Source organism: Nicotiana sylvestris, chromosome 3 (assembly GCF_000393655.2).
Source record: "Nicotiana sylvestris chromosome 3, ASM39365v2, whole genome shotgun sequence".
In the NCBI taxonomy this organism is placed as follows: Eukaryota; Viridiplantae; Streptophyta; class Magnoliopsida; order Solanales; family Solanaceae; genus Nicotiana; species Nicotiana sylvestris.
The window spans coordinates 149565113-149583284 of record NC_091059.1 but is presented as its reverse complement, the minus strand read 5'-3'; the positions used below and the strand labels follow the sequence as shown (position 1 = coordinate 149583284).

The following is an 18172-nucleotide window of genomic DNA, read 5'->3' as shown; positions in this document are numbered from 1 at the left end:
CTCATTTATTTTTTTTCATACCCCTCTTTTGGAATCAATAGCAAAGATCAGAAACGCGAGCGCAAACGATAAGTAAAGGAAGAAAAAAAATGAAGAGAGAGAGAGAAAAGAATGAAAAGAAAAAAATAAAGAGGAAAAACAACAAAAGAGAAAAATAAAGCAAAAAAAAGAAAAGAAAAGAGAAAGAAAAAAGAAAAATCACAACAACAGAGCAATTTCTATTACATGAACTACGTTCGACCTGATTTCTTTTAAGGATACATAGGCAGCCTCACGGTTCGGTCTTATCAAAATAAAAATCCAAAAGTCCCACATGCAAGAAACTGGGGCAGAAGTTGTGGTTGTTATGAGAAACCTGATTCCGAAAGTTGTAACTTTAACCCATTTGAATTGTTTTGAGCCTTTTATACCCTTTCCTTCTACCCCTGTCCAAAAGCCCACATTACGGTCCAAAGAAAGACCTTCTGATCAGTCTTTGAGAAATGCCAAGTCGAGCAAGTAAAGGTAATTCATGTCAGGGGCAACACTCTGGTCCAAGCAGAAAAATAATGAAAATGAGAGAGTCTTATTGGTGAAAACCCTCATGGGCACCGTAGGGCAATGAGAGCTGAGAGAAATCCAAAAATGAGAGAGTCTTATTGGTGAAAACCCTCGCGGGCACCATAAGGCGACGAAAAGTTGAGAGAAAGAATCAAATGAGAGAGGCTTGATGGTGAAAACCCTTCGGGCACTACAAGTCGAATAAGGATTGTGAATTAGATTGGATAATCGGAGCATTGAAGCCCAGTTTCACGGTTCAGAGGTATAACAAGAGTTGAACATCAGACTTGTTTGATAGAATAGGCCACAGGTGCATGTCATGGTCATTAGAGTTGGTATCCACATCTAATAGGTTTCTACTTTGTAGTTTTCTGGTTAGGAATCACCTCTTTCCTTTGTCCTTTACTCTGTTCCTTTTGTCTTGTTTACTTCCTCTTTCTGAGTCTGTTTGGTCAAAATAAGTGAGAAATGACTTCAAAATTTGCCACCAGCTTTCTAATTGCACAAAACGGGATCTGGCCAGTACATCAGTATCATAAGTCAAGAAATAACAACAAGCGCACTGAGTTGGTAACAATCAACATCCTTTGGGGTCCATAAAAAATACAAAGATTTGGTATATTTCAATTCATGAACAGTGCAACAGATAGAGGATGTTGGGTGAACGGGTCAAAGGTATTCCCTGTGATGAGACAAAGAAAGTGGTTAACCAGTGACAAGCGAGGTCTTCCAAGCAGAAATCAAAGTTGACATGACAAGTGAGGGAACAGTAGACTTCAAAGCCAAGGCCAGTGATTTAAGTCAGGAAAAACAGCATGCGCACTGAGTGGATGGAAATTAGTGTGCTTTGGAATTCATGAGAAACACAAAGATGCAATACACGTCAACACAAGAGCACGATGCAACAAATGGAGGGTGTTAGGTGGATGGATCAAAGGTATTTTCGGTAAAACACAATGGTTGGTAAATGTCAGTTCATGAGCAGTGCAACAGATAGAAGGAATTGGGTCTGAACGGAGAAGGGGCATTTTCTGTGATAAGGATGACAGAGAAAGTGGTTAGTCCATAAGCAAGCAAGATCCTCGAGTGGAAATCAGTTACCATGGGAAGTGAAGGAGCAATTGCCCTCAAAGTCAAGGCCACAAACCAACCACCACATTTTTAAACTGATAAGATTTTTCTTTGATTTAAAACAGGGGCAGGAAATTTCGGTTGTTTCGGAGAAACTCTCTGTGGAGAAAGGCACTCACCAAACAGGTTTGATTTTTGATTTTCAGGACCCTCCTGGAAAATGGGACCTAGTTTAAAGTTCAGAAATAGCATAATCTAGCATAAATGTATCCCAAAGGAATATAAGTTGGTTTAGAAGTTTGCATGTTCGAGATAGGATTCAATTAGGAGTTTTCAGGACCCTCCTAGATAATGGGACTTAGCTTTAAGATTTTGATTAGATAACAACATTTAGCGTAAAGTCTGTTGTAGGGTAGTATAATTCAGACATGAAAGTTGTCACCCTTAAGATAAAATTTGACCTTCGATTTTCAAGACCCTCCTGGATAATGGGGAGTAGTTTAAAGACCCTCTTAGATAACAAGATCTAGCAGAAGTCACACCTTTAGAAGATATAACTTAGATTTAAAACTGTCGTTTAATTAAGAGTTGTCAGGACCCCCCTGGTAATATGATTTAGTTACTCACATCTGTGCCCAGCCACCAAACTGGGGAAGAAAAATTTTCTTTGTTTTTGTCTATTTTGTTGAAGTCAGGAGCCCGCCTGGAGAGCAGGGAATACATTTCAAGTTGAGGTCAGGAGCCCGCCTGGAGAGCAGGGAATACTTTCAAGCGCAGCAGTCAGGAGCCCGCCTGGAGAACAAGGGAGTACAATTTAAATTTTAGCTTTCAAATTCTTTGTTTTGTCTATCTTAAAGTCAGGAGCCCGCCTGGAGAGCAGGGAATACATTCAAGTTTAGCAGTCAGGAGCCCGCCTGGAAAGCAGGGAATACATTTCAGTTCAGCAGTCAGGAGACCGCCTGGAGAGCAGGGAATACATTCAAGTTTAGCAGTCAGGATCCCGCTTGGAGAGCAGGGAATACATTTCAATTCAGCAATCAGGAGCCCGCCTGAAGAGCAGGGAATGCATTTCAAGTCAGCAATCAGGAGCCCGCCTGGAGAACAAGTGAGTACAATTCAAGTTTTAGCTTTCAAGTTCTTATTGATATTTGGTAATGTGATCCATTTTACACTTACATCTGTGCCCAGCCACCAAACTGGGGCAGAAAAATTTCTTTGTTTTGCCTATGTTAAAGTCAAGAGCCCGCCTGGAGAGCAGGGAATACATTTCAAGTTCAGCGGTCAGGAGCCCGCCTGGAGAGCAGGGAATACATTTCAAGTTAGCAGTCAGCGGTCAGTTTTTACTTTAGTCAAGCTTAGTTTATAGTTTTCCTAGTCTATTCTTTAGTTTACTTTCATCATTGCATCAAAAGTACAAGTGGTTTACAATTTTGCTAACAACTCACAAATCTTCCTAGTGCAAACTAGGGCAGAAAAATTTCTTTGTTTTGTCTGTTTTGTTGTAATCAGGCGCCCACCTGGAGAACAAGGGGAAACAACTCAAGTTTCTAGGGAAAGCAGTTTCGAAGGAAGACAGTTCAAGTTTCAGGGGAAAATGGTCAAGGTGCAAAGGAAAACAGTGTCAAGTAACAAGAGAAGGCGGCTCGAGTTCAACAGTTAGGCGTCCACTTGAAGAAAAGGAAAAGCATCTCAGATTGCAACTCAAGTCAGCAACCAAAGAATCTCGTGGCAAGAATGCGAGTCAACAGTCTGAGGTGATCAACAGAAGTTAGTCACAATAAAGAAAAGAGAGAAAGGCAAGAAATGAATCCAAATGCAGAAGTTGATGAAAGATGTGAACTGCTTAAGACGTGGTGGAAGTCACAAGCACTACATGTCGGTCCTGACCCAAAAGCTGTAGAAGAACGAGCTAGCACCTGCAGCTAACAAGCGCCAAGGTTCAAATCTAAAGTCTGCATGAAGAACCATTCAAGACTCAAGATCAAGCTTCAGAAGACTTATAGATAGGAATCTTGTAACTCGTAGTTGATAGGCTTAGCTAGTCTTTTTCATGTTTTGATTTTGATGTAATAGCAGAACTGCGGACCGAAACCTCGACGGAACGGCACCTTGACCGGCTCTCCACCTCGGTATACTCCATCACCTCATTCACTTCTGAACTACACGTGACCTGATTCCTTTATAGCCAAGGATATGTAGGCAGCCCAGATACCAGGGCTCGGTCACATTCCTCTTTTCTCTTAGTTTTAGCCTCTCCAAATAAGGGTCGGGTTAAAAACCTGTCTAGTCATTCTTTGTCTGAAAACTCTGTACGTTTCCAGTCAAAGAGGGGCAGCTGTAGACATATGATTTTTGACCCTCCCCAAGATTTTTCATATTTTAGTGTAAAATATTTAATTTAGGCCTAATATAACTATTTTAATTAATTTTGACTCTTTTACTTTATTTTACTACAAGAAAAATGAAAATTAAAAAAATATAGGATCATTAATGTTTTATAGTCATTTTTAATCTAAAAAAAATAATACAAAAATAGTATCGTATTTTTATTTTAATATGATATTTGAAAATACCAAAAATAGATTTATTTTAATGGTTCGTTTTATTTTAATAATTATTTGAATAAGTAGGAATAATTAACAAATGAGCCCGTATTTTTAATCTCGTTCGCAGCGAAAGAATAGAGCTTGGGCTCGAGCAACCCATCTTTAGGCCTAATTTTGGGCCAAGCCTATAATTCCTAGGCTCATACCCCTTAACCTAAAACCCTACCCAAAAAACCTATACTATATACTATATAAAACACGGATGAACGAAGGAAAGGAGATACGAAAAAAGCTGTGCATGGAAAGAGGCTAACAAAAAGAACGAAAAATGCTGAAAAAGAAAAGGCTGGAAAAGTAGAAAAGCTACGAGCAGCTGCGCAGGGAACGAACCCCCCCCCCCTTGCGTCGTCTTCCTCGCGAACCCCCTCCCCCATCGGAGCCTACCCTTTCTGCTCCAACAACACACAGAGACACACAGCCAACGACCACCCCAAATGACCCAACTCTCTACATCGACCAAACCAACGACCCCCACCCTGTTGAGTCGCCTGTTTCAACACCAACGAACCAACCTGTTCATCTCTGGCTTCAACATGACGAACCAACCAAACTTCGACCCCCAAATCGCTACTCCATGTCATGGAATTTGCTGTTTTCATTTTCTAGTTTAGTTCGACTTTCCGGCAAGTTTCGAGGCTGAGGAGTCGAGGTCTGCCTATGTTTCATCGACTTCCGGCAAGTTCCGAAGTCGAAGTTCCGTTGGTCTGGTCACGTCTCCATCCAATTCTGGAGCTGCAAGTCAGCTGAACTCGGATTCATTTTGAAGAGACTTATTCTCTGTTTGTCTTTGTGCTGTTGTAATCAGGTATTACATTTTGTTTGAATGATATAAATTTTAGAATTGTATGGAATTATTCATTCCTCGTCTGTTTCATTCCCATGATTGTTTGACAACTATTTTCATTCTTTTATGTGTTTGTTGAAGCATTGTGATGTGTTTAAGATGAAGTGTGAAATCAGAGAGTACTATCAATGTTGGAAATTCATTAAAAATGTTTAGTTGGCTTCTTATGATTTTACTGTAGTGTGTTTGGATAGTGGACATTCCTTATAAAATTAGTTATGTAGCATTTGTATGATGAATATGCATCAGTTCTATAGTGTATTAACGTACGTTTAATATATAAATGCATTTGTTTAAATGGACAACGTTGAATGTTGGTATATTGTCAAAATCTTGGGAAATTCACTAAGTCTCGAACATCGTAACTATGGGTAACTAAGTTATCGTGGCCATGAGTACGATTCCCGTGGTATGGTTACGATATGTGAATATTAATTCGGGGGTGCATTTCATGTAACCCGATTATACAACTTCGAATAATAAAATCCTTTGAAATTAGAAATCGAGGCGTGCCATTTAGCGAATTTCCATGGCCCTTCGCAAAGTTGCAAACGCGTAGTTGCTTTAGGTGCGCCATTTAATAATTTACCTTCCTAAACTCGGGTGCACATTTATGTGACCAAATCCAAATCTCAATGATGTTAAAATATGTCAAAACCACGGGTGCATTTATGTGACGTGGTTCGCGACATGTTTTAATAACGTTGCAATTTTTTTTTTAAAAAATGAATAAAAACGGTTAAAAGTTAAAATGCACATAGGTTTATAATTGTTTTTAAAATCAGATAATAAAGCCGAATATAACAGTTGAGCAACCGTGCTAGAACCACGAAACTCGGGAATGCCTAACACCTTCTCCCGGGTTAACAAAATTCCTTACCCGAATTTCTGGTTCGCAGACTGTTAAACAGAGTCAATCTTTTCCTCGATTCGGGATTGGAACCGGTGACTTGGGACACCATAAATCTCCCAAGTGGCGACTCTGAATTTCTTAATATAAATTCCATTTTGATTGTCCTTTAATTGGAAAAACTCCCTTATTTATACATCTCTACTCGGGGTGTAAGTGAAAAAAGGGAGGTGTGACATGTGTGACTAAACAAAGTAAAGGCATTTAGTATTTACGATCAGTCCTTCTTCCTTGTTAAAGTATATTTTAAAATCTCTAAAGTGACACATCGATTTCCAAAAATTTCAAATATAAATTTTACATTTAAACTATTAAAACACTTAATTTTTGATATACTTTCCTTTACTAATTATCAAGAAATCAGGTATAAGGACTAAGTGAAGCACCTTAAGCTTTTTATGAACATCTTCAGAGTTAAGTTATCTTTCTAAAAGTCGAGTTAAGTTTTCAAGCTTATTTATTCAAAGAAAACATATGAGGTTCCACGAGACAATTGTATGAGATACGAAAGAGATTATGAGATTATAAGAATAAGAGTACCAATGAGCCAAGATAGACTAAGTTCTTGTTATGACCTATTATGTGCATTCAAAGTTCATATCATACATGGCATATTATGCATGGACTTCGATCTATAATCGGAGGTAAGGGGTCTATTTGCCCGAAAAACTATATATATTGTACAGATGGCCACAAGTTGGCAATATGATACCGGTTAGCTAACGGGAGAGACCACCATTGCTAGCATTTGGTTGGGTATGTCATGCATTTGCATCAATATATATGTATTCACGATATACGCTTACACGAGCATACCATGCATAATTTATTACTATGAGGTCGGATGCCGGTCATGGAGGCTATAAGAGTTTCAGTGTCAGGTGGTTTCACTATTATTTTTTACATCAGTTATGTATGATTCTACTTTCTGCCTTACATACCGGTACATTTTTATTCGTACTGATCCCGTTGCTTGGGGACACTGTATTTTTGTTTCATGCGTGCAGGTCCAGGTAGGGACTCTGATCGACCCCTCCGCTAGGATTTCGGGGTTCAGCTGTGAGTTGGTAAGCTCCACGTCTTCTTGGAGCTTTCATAGGATGGTTACTTTTGTGTACAGTTTGGGTATAGTCGGGGCCTTGTTCCGACAGTGCTTATGACACTCTTAAAGGCTATTGTGGACACAATATTCTGGGTTTCTTTTTGCAACTTTTAGTATCCGGCCCATAGGCTTGGCATGTATATATATGTGTGTAAGCATGTATGTCTCCAATCGCGGCCTTGTCGGCCAACTGATACTTTATTATTGGCTCGTCTACCTTTATTTATATGGCCTATTGTTATTCAGGTCATGACTTTAACGGTCCAGGCTTTGTATTTCAGATGTTGTGTTGCTCGATCTGTTGGGCCCCAGTTTAGTTAGCTAGTATGTTTAGTGGACAACTCGATCGAATACAATATCGAGCGCCAGTCGTGCCTCCCTTAGTTTGGGGCGTGACACTGACAATGTAAAAAATTCTTTTCTTTTACTTTTAGTTTTTTATGTGTCGGGTTATAATGAAAGTCATTTTAAAATAAAAGATTTTTCGTGATAAAATTATTTTTAGGTGTTTGATTACCTTGAAAAATATTTTTTATCAAAAAGAATAGAGCAAACTTATCTCATCTATTGATGGAAGTCATTTTTCTTACAACATTCTTGATTTTTTACTTCATATTACTTGTCCTTACTAACACTAGAATTAAATTTATACTAAATCATCCTTGATCTTTATATGGTTCAGCTTACCTCAAAAAAGGAACATAGATTTCAGACCAAAAAAATTTGCTTTTGACTATTACATTTTCATTTTATATAATGGTGTTTAATTGAAGCAAGATCTAAGAAAATAATACATATGACACACTAATTAAACATGTGTACAATATATAAGAAATTTTTTTGAACGTTATGGCCTTACACATGCAATAATATTCTTTTAAGAAAGTGTCTTCAAAACTAAGATAGAAATATTAGAACTACAGAGTTTACAAAGGAGTACAAAAAAGTGTCAATCTATTTTAAACAAATAAAAACAGATTTGTATCAAAATTTCTTCATTCCACGTTACCTTAATTATGTTTATTTTTCTGATTCTGGACAAGTGTAGAAAGGCTCAAATTTCAAGGGGTAATTTAATTTGTCTTGTAAACATGATGGGTGTTTTTTTTTGGTTTAAAATAATTGTAATGGTTTTTGATTCAAAGTTTAACCTTATTAGCAGTATTTTTGTTTTCTCCACATGAATCAAATCACAAGGCAGACTTCTACTATTATTTTAGGATTCGATTTTGGTCACGTTTTCCCGAGAGCGGAAAACCCAGTTGTTTGTCAAGGTTGAAGATTGGCATAAGATCTGTCCCACATCGACGCATTAACTTATCCGTTTGCTGTTTATATAGCCATTCACTACAACTGAAGGGCACGACCTTACTTGAACAGGATCTGTTCTATAGGCTCGTACCACTGTATCCTTGAGTTCTAAGGAGACGGAAAACCGAGTCTGGTTGATGAGGCGAGCCTATGAGGCTAGAGCGTGATTAACAGCTTTCCATGGTCACTTGTGGCCTAGGATGGTCTCATAGCTGTCTGACAGACTCCACATTTTACCAACTTTTTCCTTCTCCTATCTTTGGTTCCTCTTTCTCAACTTCCAGTTGTTTCAATTCATTTGCACCAAGTACACCAAATGATGTGCAAATATGAGGGTGAAATTCATGGTGTGAAAGCTGGGATCTTTTAACCATTGAGTTGCAAGGTGTAAAGATTGTGACTTTTCTTCATGGATGCTACACTTAAAACTAGACCAGTTTAACAAAATTGGCAGTGCCTATTCCAACAAACCCTCATTTGATCACTTTGATAGTGTTTGAAGACACTGATTCATCCCAACTCTAAAACAACAACCTTATTTTTTATTTGCTAGTACACTAAAGTGGCTCTTAATCTGAAACAGTTTGAGTACTTAAGCAACAAGATGGTTTATTGTCATGGAAAAACACCTGGGACAAAGCATTGTAAGTCGTAACCCGTAAGCGAATAAATTCTTATTCCTTATGAGATCAAAGAGCAAATTTAGTAATATGGCAAAATAGAGAAGTCTTGATCTTTGATATCACGAGCGTGTAATGGTGGTTTCTATCCGAAAGGCTAACTTGAAATTAATCCAAACTAGAAGTTTGTCACGTCGACCAAACAACTTCCCCTGTACATTATTTCTTGTTACTTTTCAACTCTCAAATAAAGTAGCGTTTAACATCGACTCAAAGTGTCAAACATATGTAAATTGAGCAATGCTAATATTAAGTACTTTAATCCACGTCTAGCTATCACGTTGCAGTAAGACATTACGTTATTGCTTTGAATCTGCTTCATTTGACAAAGGAGGAGGAAGCTTCTAAACTTTATAATCAAATAACCGTTGCTTTGCACCAAATTGAATAATGTTGGCATATTACACCTAAATGATGATACAAAGAATTTGTCCACATACCTAACCTACGGATGAACCGAAAATAACAGCACAAACTGCACTCTTATTAGCGAGTTAGTGAGAGCCAAGCATCATCACATAAACAAGTGAGGAGAAACTGCCAACAACTAGATAATGGCATATGAAACCTCAGCATTTTGCTGGCAATACTGGGGAAAACATCCCTTCTTGAGAATGTATTGAAATTACAAAATACACACACAATAGTGAAGCACTAATTGTTTTACTTCTTCGACACACTAATTCATAACTCATATATCATCATCCTTGCAGCTTTGAAGCGGCAGCCTTGTCTAAAAACCAGACCAATTCTCCTTCAGGTGAAACCATCTGCACGGGAAGCAAATCAGAACTTTCACTATCACATAGTGATTTATGCACTACATTTGCCTTCCCAGCACCTGCTACAACAAGAGCAATATTGGCGGATGAGTTTATTACAGGAAATGTAAATGTAATCCTTTCCGGTGGAGGTTTTGGAGATTCCTTGATGAAGGTGACCCACTTCTCTTTCTCATGGACAAGAGGATGCTCGGGAAACAATGAAGCTACATGCCCATCGGGACCCATACCCAATAGCATTACATCAAATTTGGGAAATCCAGTAGCCTCAGAAATGTCTACAATCTTGCTCTTAACCAAATGTCTTAGACAAGTCTCATAATCATCTGTTGCACCCTCTGCTGATATTGCATCGTTTATGGCATACACATTGCCACTAGGAATAGGTATTTGCCCAAGAGAAAGAAGAGGTGAGCCTAAAAGCTTAGTAGATAGAATTAAGATGTGAAATGAGAGAAGTGATGAAGTAAAAAGAAGTAACGAAATGAGCTTAAAAGTTAAGTAGGTAGAATAAAGATGTAAAAGGAAAATGGTGATGAAGTAACAACTCATTCATCATTCTTAAAAAGATCAAACCGCTTAGGCAGTTTTGTATGTGATGCAAGTATCATGAACAATTGGTAATCTAATAGATGCCCTCATCAGTAGGGGTGGCAAATGGGCTGGTTGGGCTAAATTGGGCGGGTCAAGATGGATTAGGTCAATAAATGGGTCATTGCCCAACCCCAGCCCAAAGTGTACTTGGGCTAAGATGGGCTGGGTCAAGATAGGCTAAACAATGGGTGATGGGGGGTGGGGATGGGTGGTGCAGAAAAAAAAATAAAAAATTGAAAATACAAAAAAAAGTAAAAAATTTTATTTTAGGGGAGGGGGTTTTGCGGGGGTGGGGGTGGGTTGGTGCAGGAAAAAAAACAGAAAATTGAAAATATAAAAAAAAGTGAATTTTTTTTTGAGGGGGTGGGGTGGGGGGTTTGGTGGTGTAGAAAAAAAAAAAGAGAAACTGAAAATACCAAAAAAAGTAAAATTTGGGCAACTAAATAAATTTCTATATAAGTTGGGTTGAGATACCTTTTGTTTTGGGTGAGTTTCATGAGTTGTATTGGGCTGCTTAATGGGTCAGAATGGGCAATAAAATATAATGGGTTAACTTGGGCTCAACCCAAATTGACCCATGAGCTAAAATATTTGTAACACAACCCATTAATCTCTAAGCTGGTTGGGCGGGTTAGATGGGTTTGAGCTCAAATTGCCACCCCTACTCATCACCCATGCATCTCAAAATTTAATAAGAATTTGGTAATTTAGTTTGTAATCATCTTCATTTTAAATACTCTATAGCTTTGGAGCTGTTGGGACTGCCAGATAAGATGATACATCTCAGAGCAAACTCATTTAACTTGCTAGAGTTACCGAAGAACCTTCACTAAAAGTGTATGGGCCAAGATTGAGGATATATTTCAAACTCGCTTAAATCATACTAAGCTGGAGTTAAGCAAAGCCAACATAAGTTCAATCTAAGCTTATCAGCAACTCTACATGGTATTGAGCACCGGCAATTTTACTCATTGAACTTCAAAACATGTCAATTTTGCTTAAGATGTTCAATTACTCTTCAGCTGATCCTGTAGATTTAACTCCCACTAAACTACTCTAGCAACAGAAATCTCAAAGCATTACCATTTAGTTTAAAGTAGGTAAGGTTACAATGGTAATGTTTGAAGTATTTTGCTAATACAACATTATTCATATTAAGTTCCACACAAAAGAGAGAAAAAGAAGAGGGACCTCAGATACTGTTTAGAAGTCATTGATAGAAGGGCTTCAAGGGTTGACACGTTCTTTATATCAGGAATTTATGGATATGCTCCGCAAGCAAAAGTTAAAATTTAATGATATATATTCTTGCTTCTCTTCTTTTTGTATAGCATACAGGTACTTTTTCAAATTCTTTATATGTTGCCCTTTTACATGGATCGCATAATGTTACTCCATGTACTCCAGAAATGTGTTTAAAAGTTACTTGACATATCCAGCTCATCCAAACAATCAAGTTCATGAAATCTACGAACTTGTTTACCATTTGTTTTTCTTTTGGGATGCATTATGAAGAGAGGATTTAAATAACCCCCCCTCCCCCCCAAAAATAAGGAGAAAACCCACGTAGGTAAATTTGCTTTTTTGGTTCATTGTAAAGAGCCTATTCAACTTACCAACCAAAAAAATAAAAAATAAAGAGACGATTTAAATGACATCTCCCACCCCCTTAACATATAAAAAATCCAAAGATATTTGGTGATGATAGAAGTTTAAAGATTTGATCTTGTTAAATAGTGTTGATTAATGGTCAATTTTGCACAATTACTTTGCACATGATTAATCAAGAGGCCCAAAAATAGCGTCAAGTTACAAGCAACAAAAGTCAAATGGTAACATACCAAGGGGGTGAATAGGGGTATCAGTAACAAGGCGTAGGTTTGTTTAGAATGCCAAAGGCTTTTCCCCTACACAGCAGCGGGAAGTTCAACTTTCCCATAATTTACCAGAATGCTTTTGGCGAGCAATCATTTTTCCCCGTATGACAATTGGTTCTACCTTTCTCCTACTTTTGCAATATCCCATTACAATGCATATTTTTCCTTTAAGACTGAAAGTAACAATAGAAATAGTGTAATTCTCAAATGCAAACATGAGAAAGGAAGTAACCTACACCCCACCCCCTGCCCGAAACAATAGACGGAGAAAGGGGAAAATCGTCTTTCTTTACATTTCCATCTTTAACAAATATCGGCAACAACAGTGAAGCACTAATTGCTTTACTTCTTCGACGCACTAATTCGTAACTCATATATCATCATCCTTACAGCTTTGAAGCGGCAGCCTTGTCTAAATACCAAACCAATTCTCCTTCAGGTGAAACCATCTGCACGGGAAGCAAATCAGAACTTTCGCTATCACCTAGTGATTTATGCACGACATCTGCCTTCCCAGCACCTGCTACAACAAGAGCGATATTGGCGGATGAGTTTATTACAGGAAATGTAAATGTAATCTTTTCCGGTGGAGGTTTTGGAGATTCCTTGATGAAGATGCCCCACTTCTCTTTCTCATGGACAAGAGGAAGCCCGGGAAACAATGAAGCTACATGCCCATCGGGACCCATACCCAATAGCATTACATCAAATTTGGGAAATCCAGTAGCTTCAGAAATGTCTACAATCTTGCTCTTAACCAAATGTCTTAGACAAGTCTCATAATCATTTGCTGCACCCTCTGCTGATAATGCATTGTTTATGGCATACACATTGCCACTAGGAATAGGTATCTGCCCAAGAGAAAGAAGAGGTGAGCCTAAAAGCTTAGTAAATAGAATTAAGATGTGAAATGAGAGAAGTGATGAAGTAAAAAGAAGTGACGAAATGAGCTTAAAAGTTAAGTAGGTAGAATAAAGATGTAAAAGGAAAATAGTGATGAAGTAACAGCTCATTCATCATTCTTAAAAAGATCAAATCGCTTAGGCAGTTTTGTATGTGATGCAAGTATCATGAACAGTTGGTAATCTAATAGATGCTCTCATCAATAGGGGTGACAAATGGGCGGGTTGGGCTGAATTTAGGCGGGTCAAGATGGGTTAGATCAATAAATGGGTCATTGCCCAACCCAACCCAAAGTATACTTGGGCTAAGATGGGTTGGGTCAAGATGGGCTAAACAATGAGTCATAACCCAACCCGCCCAACTTGACCCACGTTTTAGAACCATGCTCATCTTGCATAAAAAAAACTTTTTCTTAAAATGTGTAAGTCAAAAAGTTTTTTGGGGGTAGGGTGGGGTTGGGACGGGTGGGTGATGTAGAAAAATAAAAAAAAATAGAAAATTAAAAATAAAAAAAAACATAATTTTTTTTTTGAAATACAAAAAAAAGTAAAATTTCTTTTTTTTAGGGAGAGGAGGGAGGGGGGAGGTGGTGTCGGAAAAAAAACAGAAAATAGAAAATACGAAAAAAAAGTAAAAAAAAAATTTTGGGAGGGGGTTTTGGGGGGTGGGTGGGGTGCAGTAGGGGTGGGTGGTGCAGAAAAAAATAGAAAATTGAAAATACAAAAAAAAAGTAAAAATTTTTATTTTAGGGGAGGGGGGTTTTGCCGGGGTGGGGGTGGGTGGTGCAGAAAAAAAAATCCTGGATCCGCCTCAGCCGGAGTTGATGAATAGAAACCTTAATAACAAGAGAGTTTATTCTCTATCAATACTCAGATAGCCCCATAAAGTGCATTTCACCTCTGTTCAGATTACCCTTACATTCTCTATGTAGAAACTCAAACATTAATGCAACTCGTTGTTCAAATGTAAGGAAGCATTTGCACAATAAACCGATCATTTTCAGTCCATTGATCGGACAAACAAATGAAAGAAACATATATATATATATATATGTATATATATATATTACAAAAAATTGTTTTAACAAAAAATAGAAGATATCACACACTGTGGCAGCGTTAGAATCAATATGTAGTAGAAAAACATAAATACCTTGGATAGAAAAGCATCATAAGCAAGCAAATAATTGCTATCAGGATGATCCTTTGGGACCACTCTCTCATCCACCCAGAAAACGTGTCACTTCGACCAGTTTATTGAATCAATATATGGTGGCTCCACCAATTTCCTGCACAATTGCAACAAACACAAGCATTCAATTAACTTAAACACCAAAACCAACCAAAGAGATTAACAACGAAAAGAATAAACAATTACCTAAGAGACTTGATATGTGAACCACCGGAAATAACAACAGAAAAAGAACCTCTCTCTTTGCAAAACTTCTCCGATAAATCAGTTGTGTACTTCACAAGAGACACGGCAAGTTCCTCTTCAGAATCAAACACTTCTACTTTCCCTTTACTTTTCCCTGTCATTGTCTTAACCATTGATGATTTAGTTGTAAAATGAGATTTCGATGAATTTGTACTCAATACTGAGATTCTCCTATGTGAGCGCGAGCAAAAAAGTGACTTGCCAATAATAGATGCAGAGGTCAATGGCAGAGATCGGCGGAGAGGATAGAATCGGGTAGATGAGATGCCCAAGATAGCAGAGAGAGCGAGAAGAAGAGGCTAAGCGCACTGCACACTCTATCATGTTATATAGGAACTGAGAGTGCGAAAAGGCTGGTCCACCGGCGACTGTGAAAGAAAGAGCTTAACGTGCTGGAGCTTTTAGGGTAGGTGAGTACCTGGGGCGTGGCATTCGATGAAAGGGTAGGGATCAGTGACTGGCATGTGTACTACAGTCGTTTAACTTGGTGTTGGTAAAGATGTTTTGATATGTACCTAATATTTGTTATAGATCATAATTAATTAATTAATATGTAATTTACTTTAATAAAAAACCTTTTACCTTAAAATATGTGGGGAGGGGGGTTGGGGGTGGGTGGATGATGCAGAAAAACGAAAAAATATAAAACAAAAAACTAAAAATAAAAAAAAGCGTAATTTTTTTTTTGAAATAAATTTTTTTTTGGGGGAGGTGGTGCAGGAAAAAAGCAGAAAATTGAAAATACAAAAAAAAGTAAAAATTTTTTTTAAGGGAAGGGGGGTTTTGCGGGTTGAGGGGGTTTGCGCGGAGGGTGGGGGGTAGGTGGTGCAGAAAAAAAACAGAAAGTTGAAAATACAAAAAACAAGTAAAAAAATTTATTTTAGGGGAGGGGGGTTTTGCGAGGGTGGGGGTGGGTGGTGCAAAAAAAAATCCTGGATCCGCTTCTATCCGCCTCTACCGGAGTTGATGAATGGAAAGCTTAATAACAAGAGAGTTTATTCTCCATCAATACTCAGATAGCCCCATAAACTGCATTTCACATCTGTTCAGATTACCCTTACATTCTTTGTGTAGAAACTCAGACATTAATGCAGCTCGTTGTTCAAATGTAAGGAAGCATTTGCACAATAAACCGATCATTTTCAGTCCATTGATCGGACAAACAAATGAAAGAAACATATATATACTACGAAATATTATTTTAACAAAAAATAGAAGATATCACACATTGTGGCAGCGTTAGAATCAATATGTAGTAGAAAGACACAAATACCTTAGATAGAAAAGCATCATAAGCAAGCAAATAATTGCTATCAGGATGATCCTTTGGGACCACTCTCTCATCCACCCAGAAAACGCACCACTTCGACCAGTCTATTGAATCAATATATGGTGGCTCCACCAATTTCCTGCACAATTACAACAAACAGAAGCATTCAATTAACTTAAACACCAAAACCATCCAAAGAGATTAACAACGAGAAGAATAAATAATTACCTAAGAGACTTGATAAGTGAACCACCGGAAACAACAACAGAAAAAGAACCTCTCTCTTTGCAAAACTTCTCCGATAAATCAGCTATGTACTTCGCTAGAGACACGGCAAGTTGCTGTTCAGAATCAAACACTTCTACTTTCCCTTTACTTTTCCCTGTCACAGTCCCAGCCATTGATGATTTAGTTGTAAACTGAGATTTCGATGAGTTTGTACTCAATACTGAGATTCTCCTATGTGAGCGCGAGCAAAAAAGTGACTTGCCAATAATAGATGCAGAGGTCAATGGCAGAGATCGGCGGAGAGGAGAGAATCGGGTAGATGAGATGCGCAAGTTAGCAGAGAGAGCGCGAGAAGAATAGGCTAAGCGCACTGCGTACTCTGTCATGTTATATAGGAATTGAGAGTGCGAAAAGATTGGTTCACCGGCGACTGTGAAAGAAAGAGCTTAACGTGCTGGAGCTTTTAGGGTAGTTGAGTATCTGGGGCGTGGCATTCGATGAAAGGGTAGGGATCAGTGACTGGCACGTGTACTACTGTTCATCATAATCGCTAATTATTACTCCATCATAATACTTACTTTTAATAATGGTAGTAGCAAGTTATCTCCTTCTGTATATGACTTTTTGTTATTCTGTTTTTTAATATCTCTTTTGGTGCTTATCAGATTCCTTTTGTTTAGGATTGTTATTCACATAGGTTTCTCTGTATCCTAGATTCTCTCTAAGTTATTACATTATTCACAGCTTTTATGTACTACACTTGGCTATATAAAGCTAACCTTATAATCAATATAACATAAGTTCTTCCTCTGCCTTTATCGCTCTTTATGGTATCAAAGCCCTGTTGCTCCAACGAGCTTGATCCTAATTTCTTTTTTTAACCCATGTACTGCACGCACAAATGGCTCCAAGTTCTCCAATTGTTGTCAATGCCGATAACACCTCCGGTTCAAAGACTGTTGTCCAGTTCAATCCCCTTGCTCAACTTCCCATCAAACTTACTGGTAGCCATAACCTTTCACTATGGAAGGCTCAGGTGTCCATGCTTATGCGTGGATACAATCTCTTTGGTCACCTTGATGGATCGAAACCAACCTCCTCTCAGACTATCTCTGAAAATAACCAAGAAGTACCCAATCCTGATTTTCTTGCTTGGTTTCAGCAAGATTAGCTCATACAAAATGTTGTCTTGGCATCTGTAGACTCAACAATTGCTAGTACAGTTGCTTCTGCTGCCAATGCCAAAATGGCTTGGGATGCACTGCATATTGCTTATGCAAACAAGACCCAAACTCAAATCTTTAGTCTTCGAGACCGTCTAGCCCGCCTTTCCAAGGACTCTCGCCCTATTGCAGATTATCTTTATCAAGTTCTCTTACTATGTGATGAACTTACCACTGCTGGATCCCCCATTTTCAATGAAGAATTGGTTGTCAAGATTCTTACTGGACTTGGATCTGAATTCCGAGACCTTTCCGCTGCCATCCGAGCTCGAGATTCAACAATCTCATATGAAGAACTATATGAAAAGCTCCTTGATCATGAGCTTTTTCGTCATCATGAGGAAGCCAAAAGGACTCCTTCAGTCTTTCTCCTTCAATAACTGCTAATATTGCTCAGGGGACTGCGTCAACTCCTACACGCCAGGGATCCAACAACAATCGGCGATCAAATGCGCCCAAAAACAACAATCTCAATCAACAAAGTCGCAATCAAGCATGGCGCAATAATCAGTAGCCCAAGCGCAACAATCAGCAACAACAGCCTCCTAACAACAACATTTACTGCCAGCTTTGTGATGGTAGAGGACATACTGCTCATGTATGTCTGACACCGTCTCACAATCATTTTCAAGCTCGCGCTAATTATGTTGTACGCTTCCAAAATCAGCAAGCTCCGTGAATCATTGATAGTGGTGCAACACATCATGTTGCCTCGGACAGTCAAAGTCTAGCCACTATGCAAGACTACCATGGTTCGGAAGATATAGTCACGGGCAATGGTAATACCATTCCAA

At 38.3% G+C, this 18172-nt stretch overlaps 2 protein-coding genes and 1 pseudogene across 2 annotated transcripts; 1 reads left to right on the top strand and 2 right to left on the bottom strand.

Annotated features, from left to right (window-relative positions):
• The first annotated feature begins 8435 nt into the window (after nt 1-8435).
• On the top strand, nt 8436-8610 carry LOC138888870 (small nucleolar RNA U3; annotated as a pseudogene).
• A 1148-nt stretch (nt 8611-9758) lies between these two features.
• On the bottom strand, nt 9759-12691 carry LOC138888166 (probable 6-phosphogluconolactonase 4, chloroplastic). The gene is made up of 3 exons (XM_070169983.1): nt 12582-12691; nt 12387-12490; nt 9759-10262 (listed from the first exon to the last, which is right to left on the bottom strand). Exons 1-3 carry the CDS (start codon nt 12689-12691, stop codon nt 9766-9768), a joined length of 711 nt encoding a protein of 236 aa, XP_070026084.1. The 3' UTR covers nt 9759-9765.
• LOC104244386 (probable 6-phosphogluconolactonase 4, chloroplastic) lies at nt 12647-16541 on the bottom strand. The gene is made up of 3 exons (XM_070169982.1): nt 16156-16541; nt 15931-16066; nt 12647-13168 (listed from the first exon to the last, which is right to left on the bottom strand). Exons 1-3 carry the CDS (start codon nt 16539-16541, stop codon nt 12704-12706), a joined length of 987 nt encoding a protein of 328 aa, XP_070026083.1. The 3' UTR covers nt 12647-12703.
• Between the last annotated feature and the right edge of the window lie 1631 nt (nt 16542-18172).

Bases quoted from the DNA above. Each gene is read 5' to 3' on its own strand.
- LOC138888166 (XM_070169983.1), bottom strand. From the start codon at position 12,691: ATGAGTTACGAATTAGTGCGTCGAAGAAGTAAAGCAATTAGTGCTTCA. The intron at 12,491-12,581 runs GTCTATTGTTTC...TGTTACTTTCAG, and splicing joins GACGATTTTCCCCTTTCTCC to TCTTAAAGGAAAAATATGCA. The intron at 10,263-12,386 runs GTAAATTATGGG...CTAAGCTTTTAG, and splicing joins TGCTCGCCAAAAGCATTCTG to GCTCACCTCTTCTTTCTCTT.
- LOC104244386 (XM_070169982.1), bottom strand. From the start codon at position 16,541: ATGACAGAGTACGCAGTGCGCTTAGCCTATTCTTCTCGCGCTCTCTCT. The intron at 16,067-16,155 runs GTAATTATTTAT...GTAATTGTGCAG, and splicing joins TCACTTATCAAGTCTCTTAG to GAAATTGGTGGAGCCACCAT. The intron at 13,169-15,930 runs GTATTTGTGTCT...TCTCTTGGGCAG, and splicing joins ATGATGCTTTTCTATCTAAG to ATACCTATTCCTAGTGGCAA.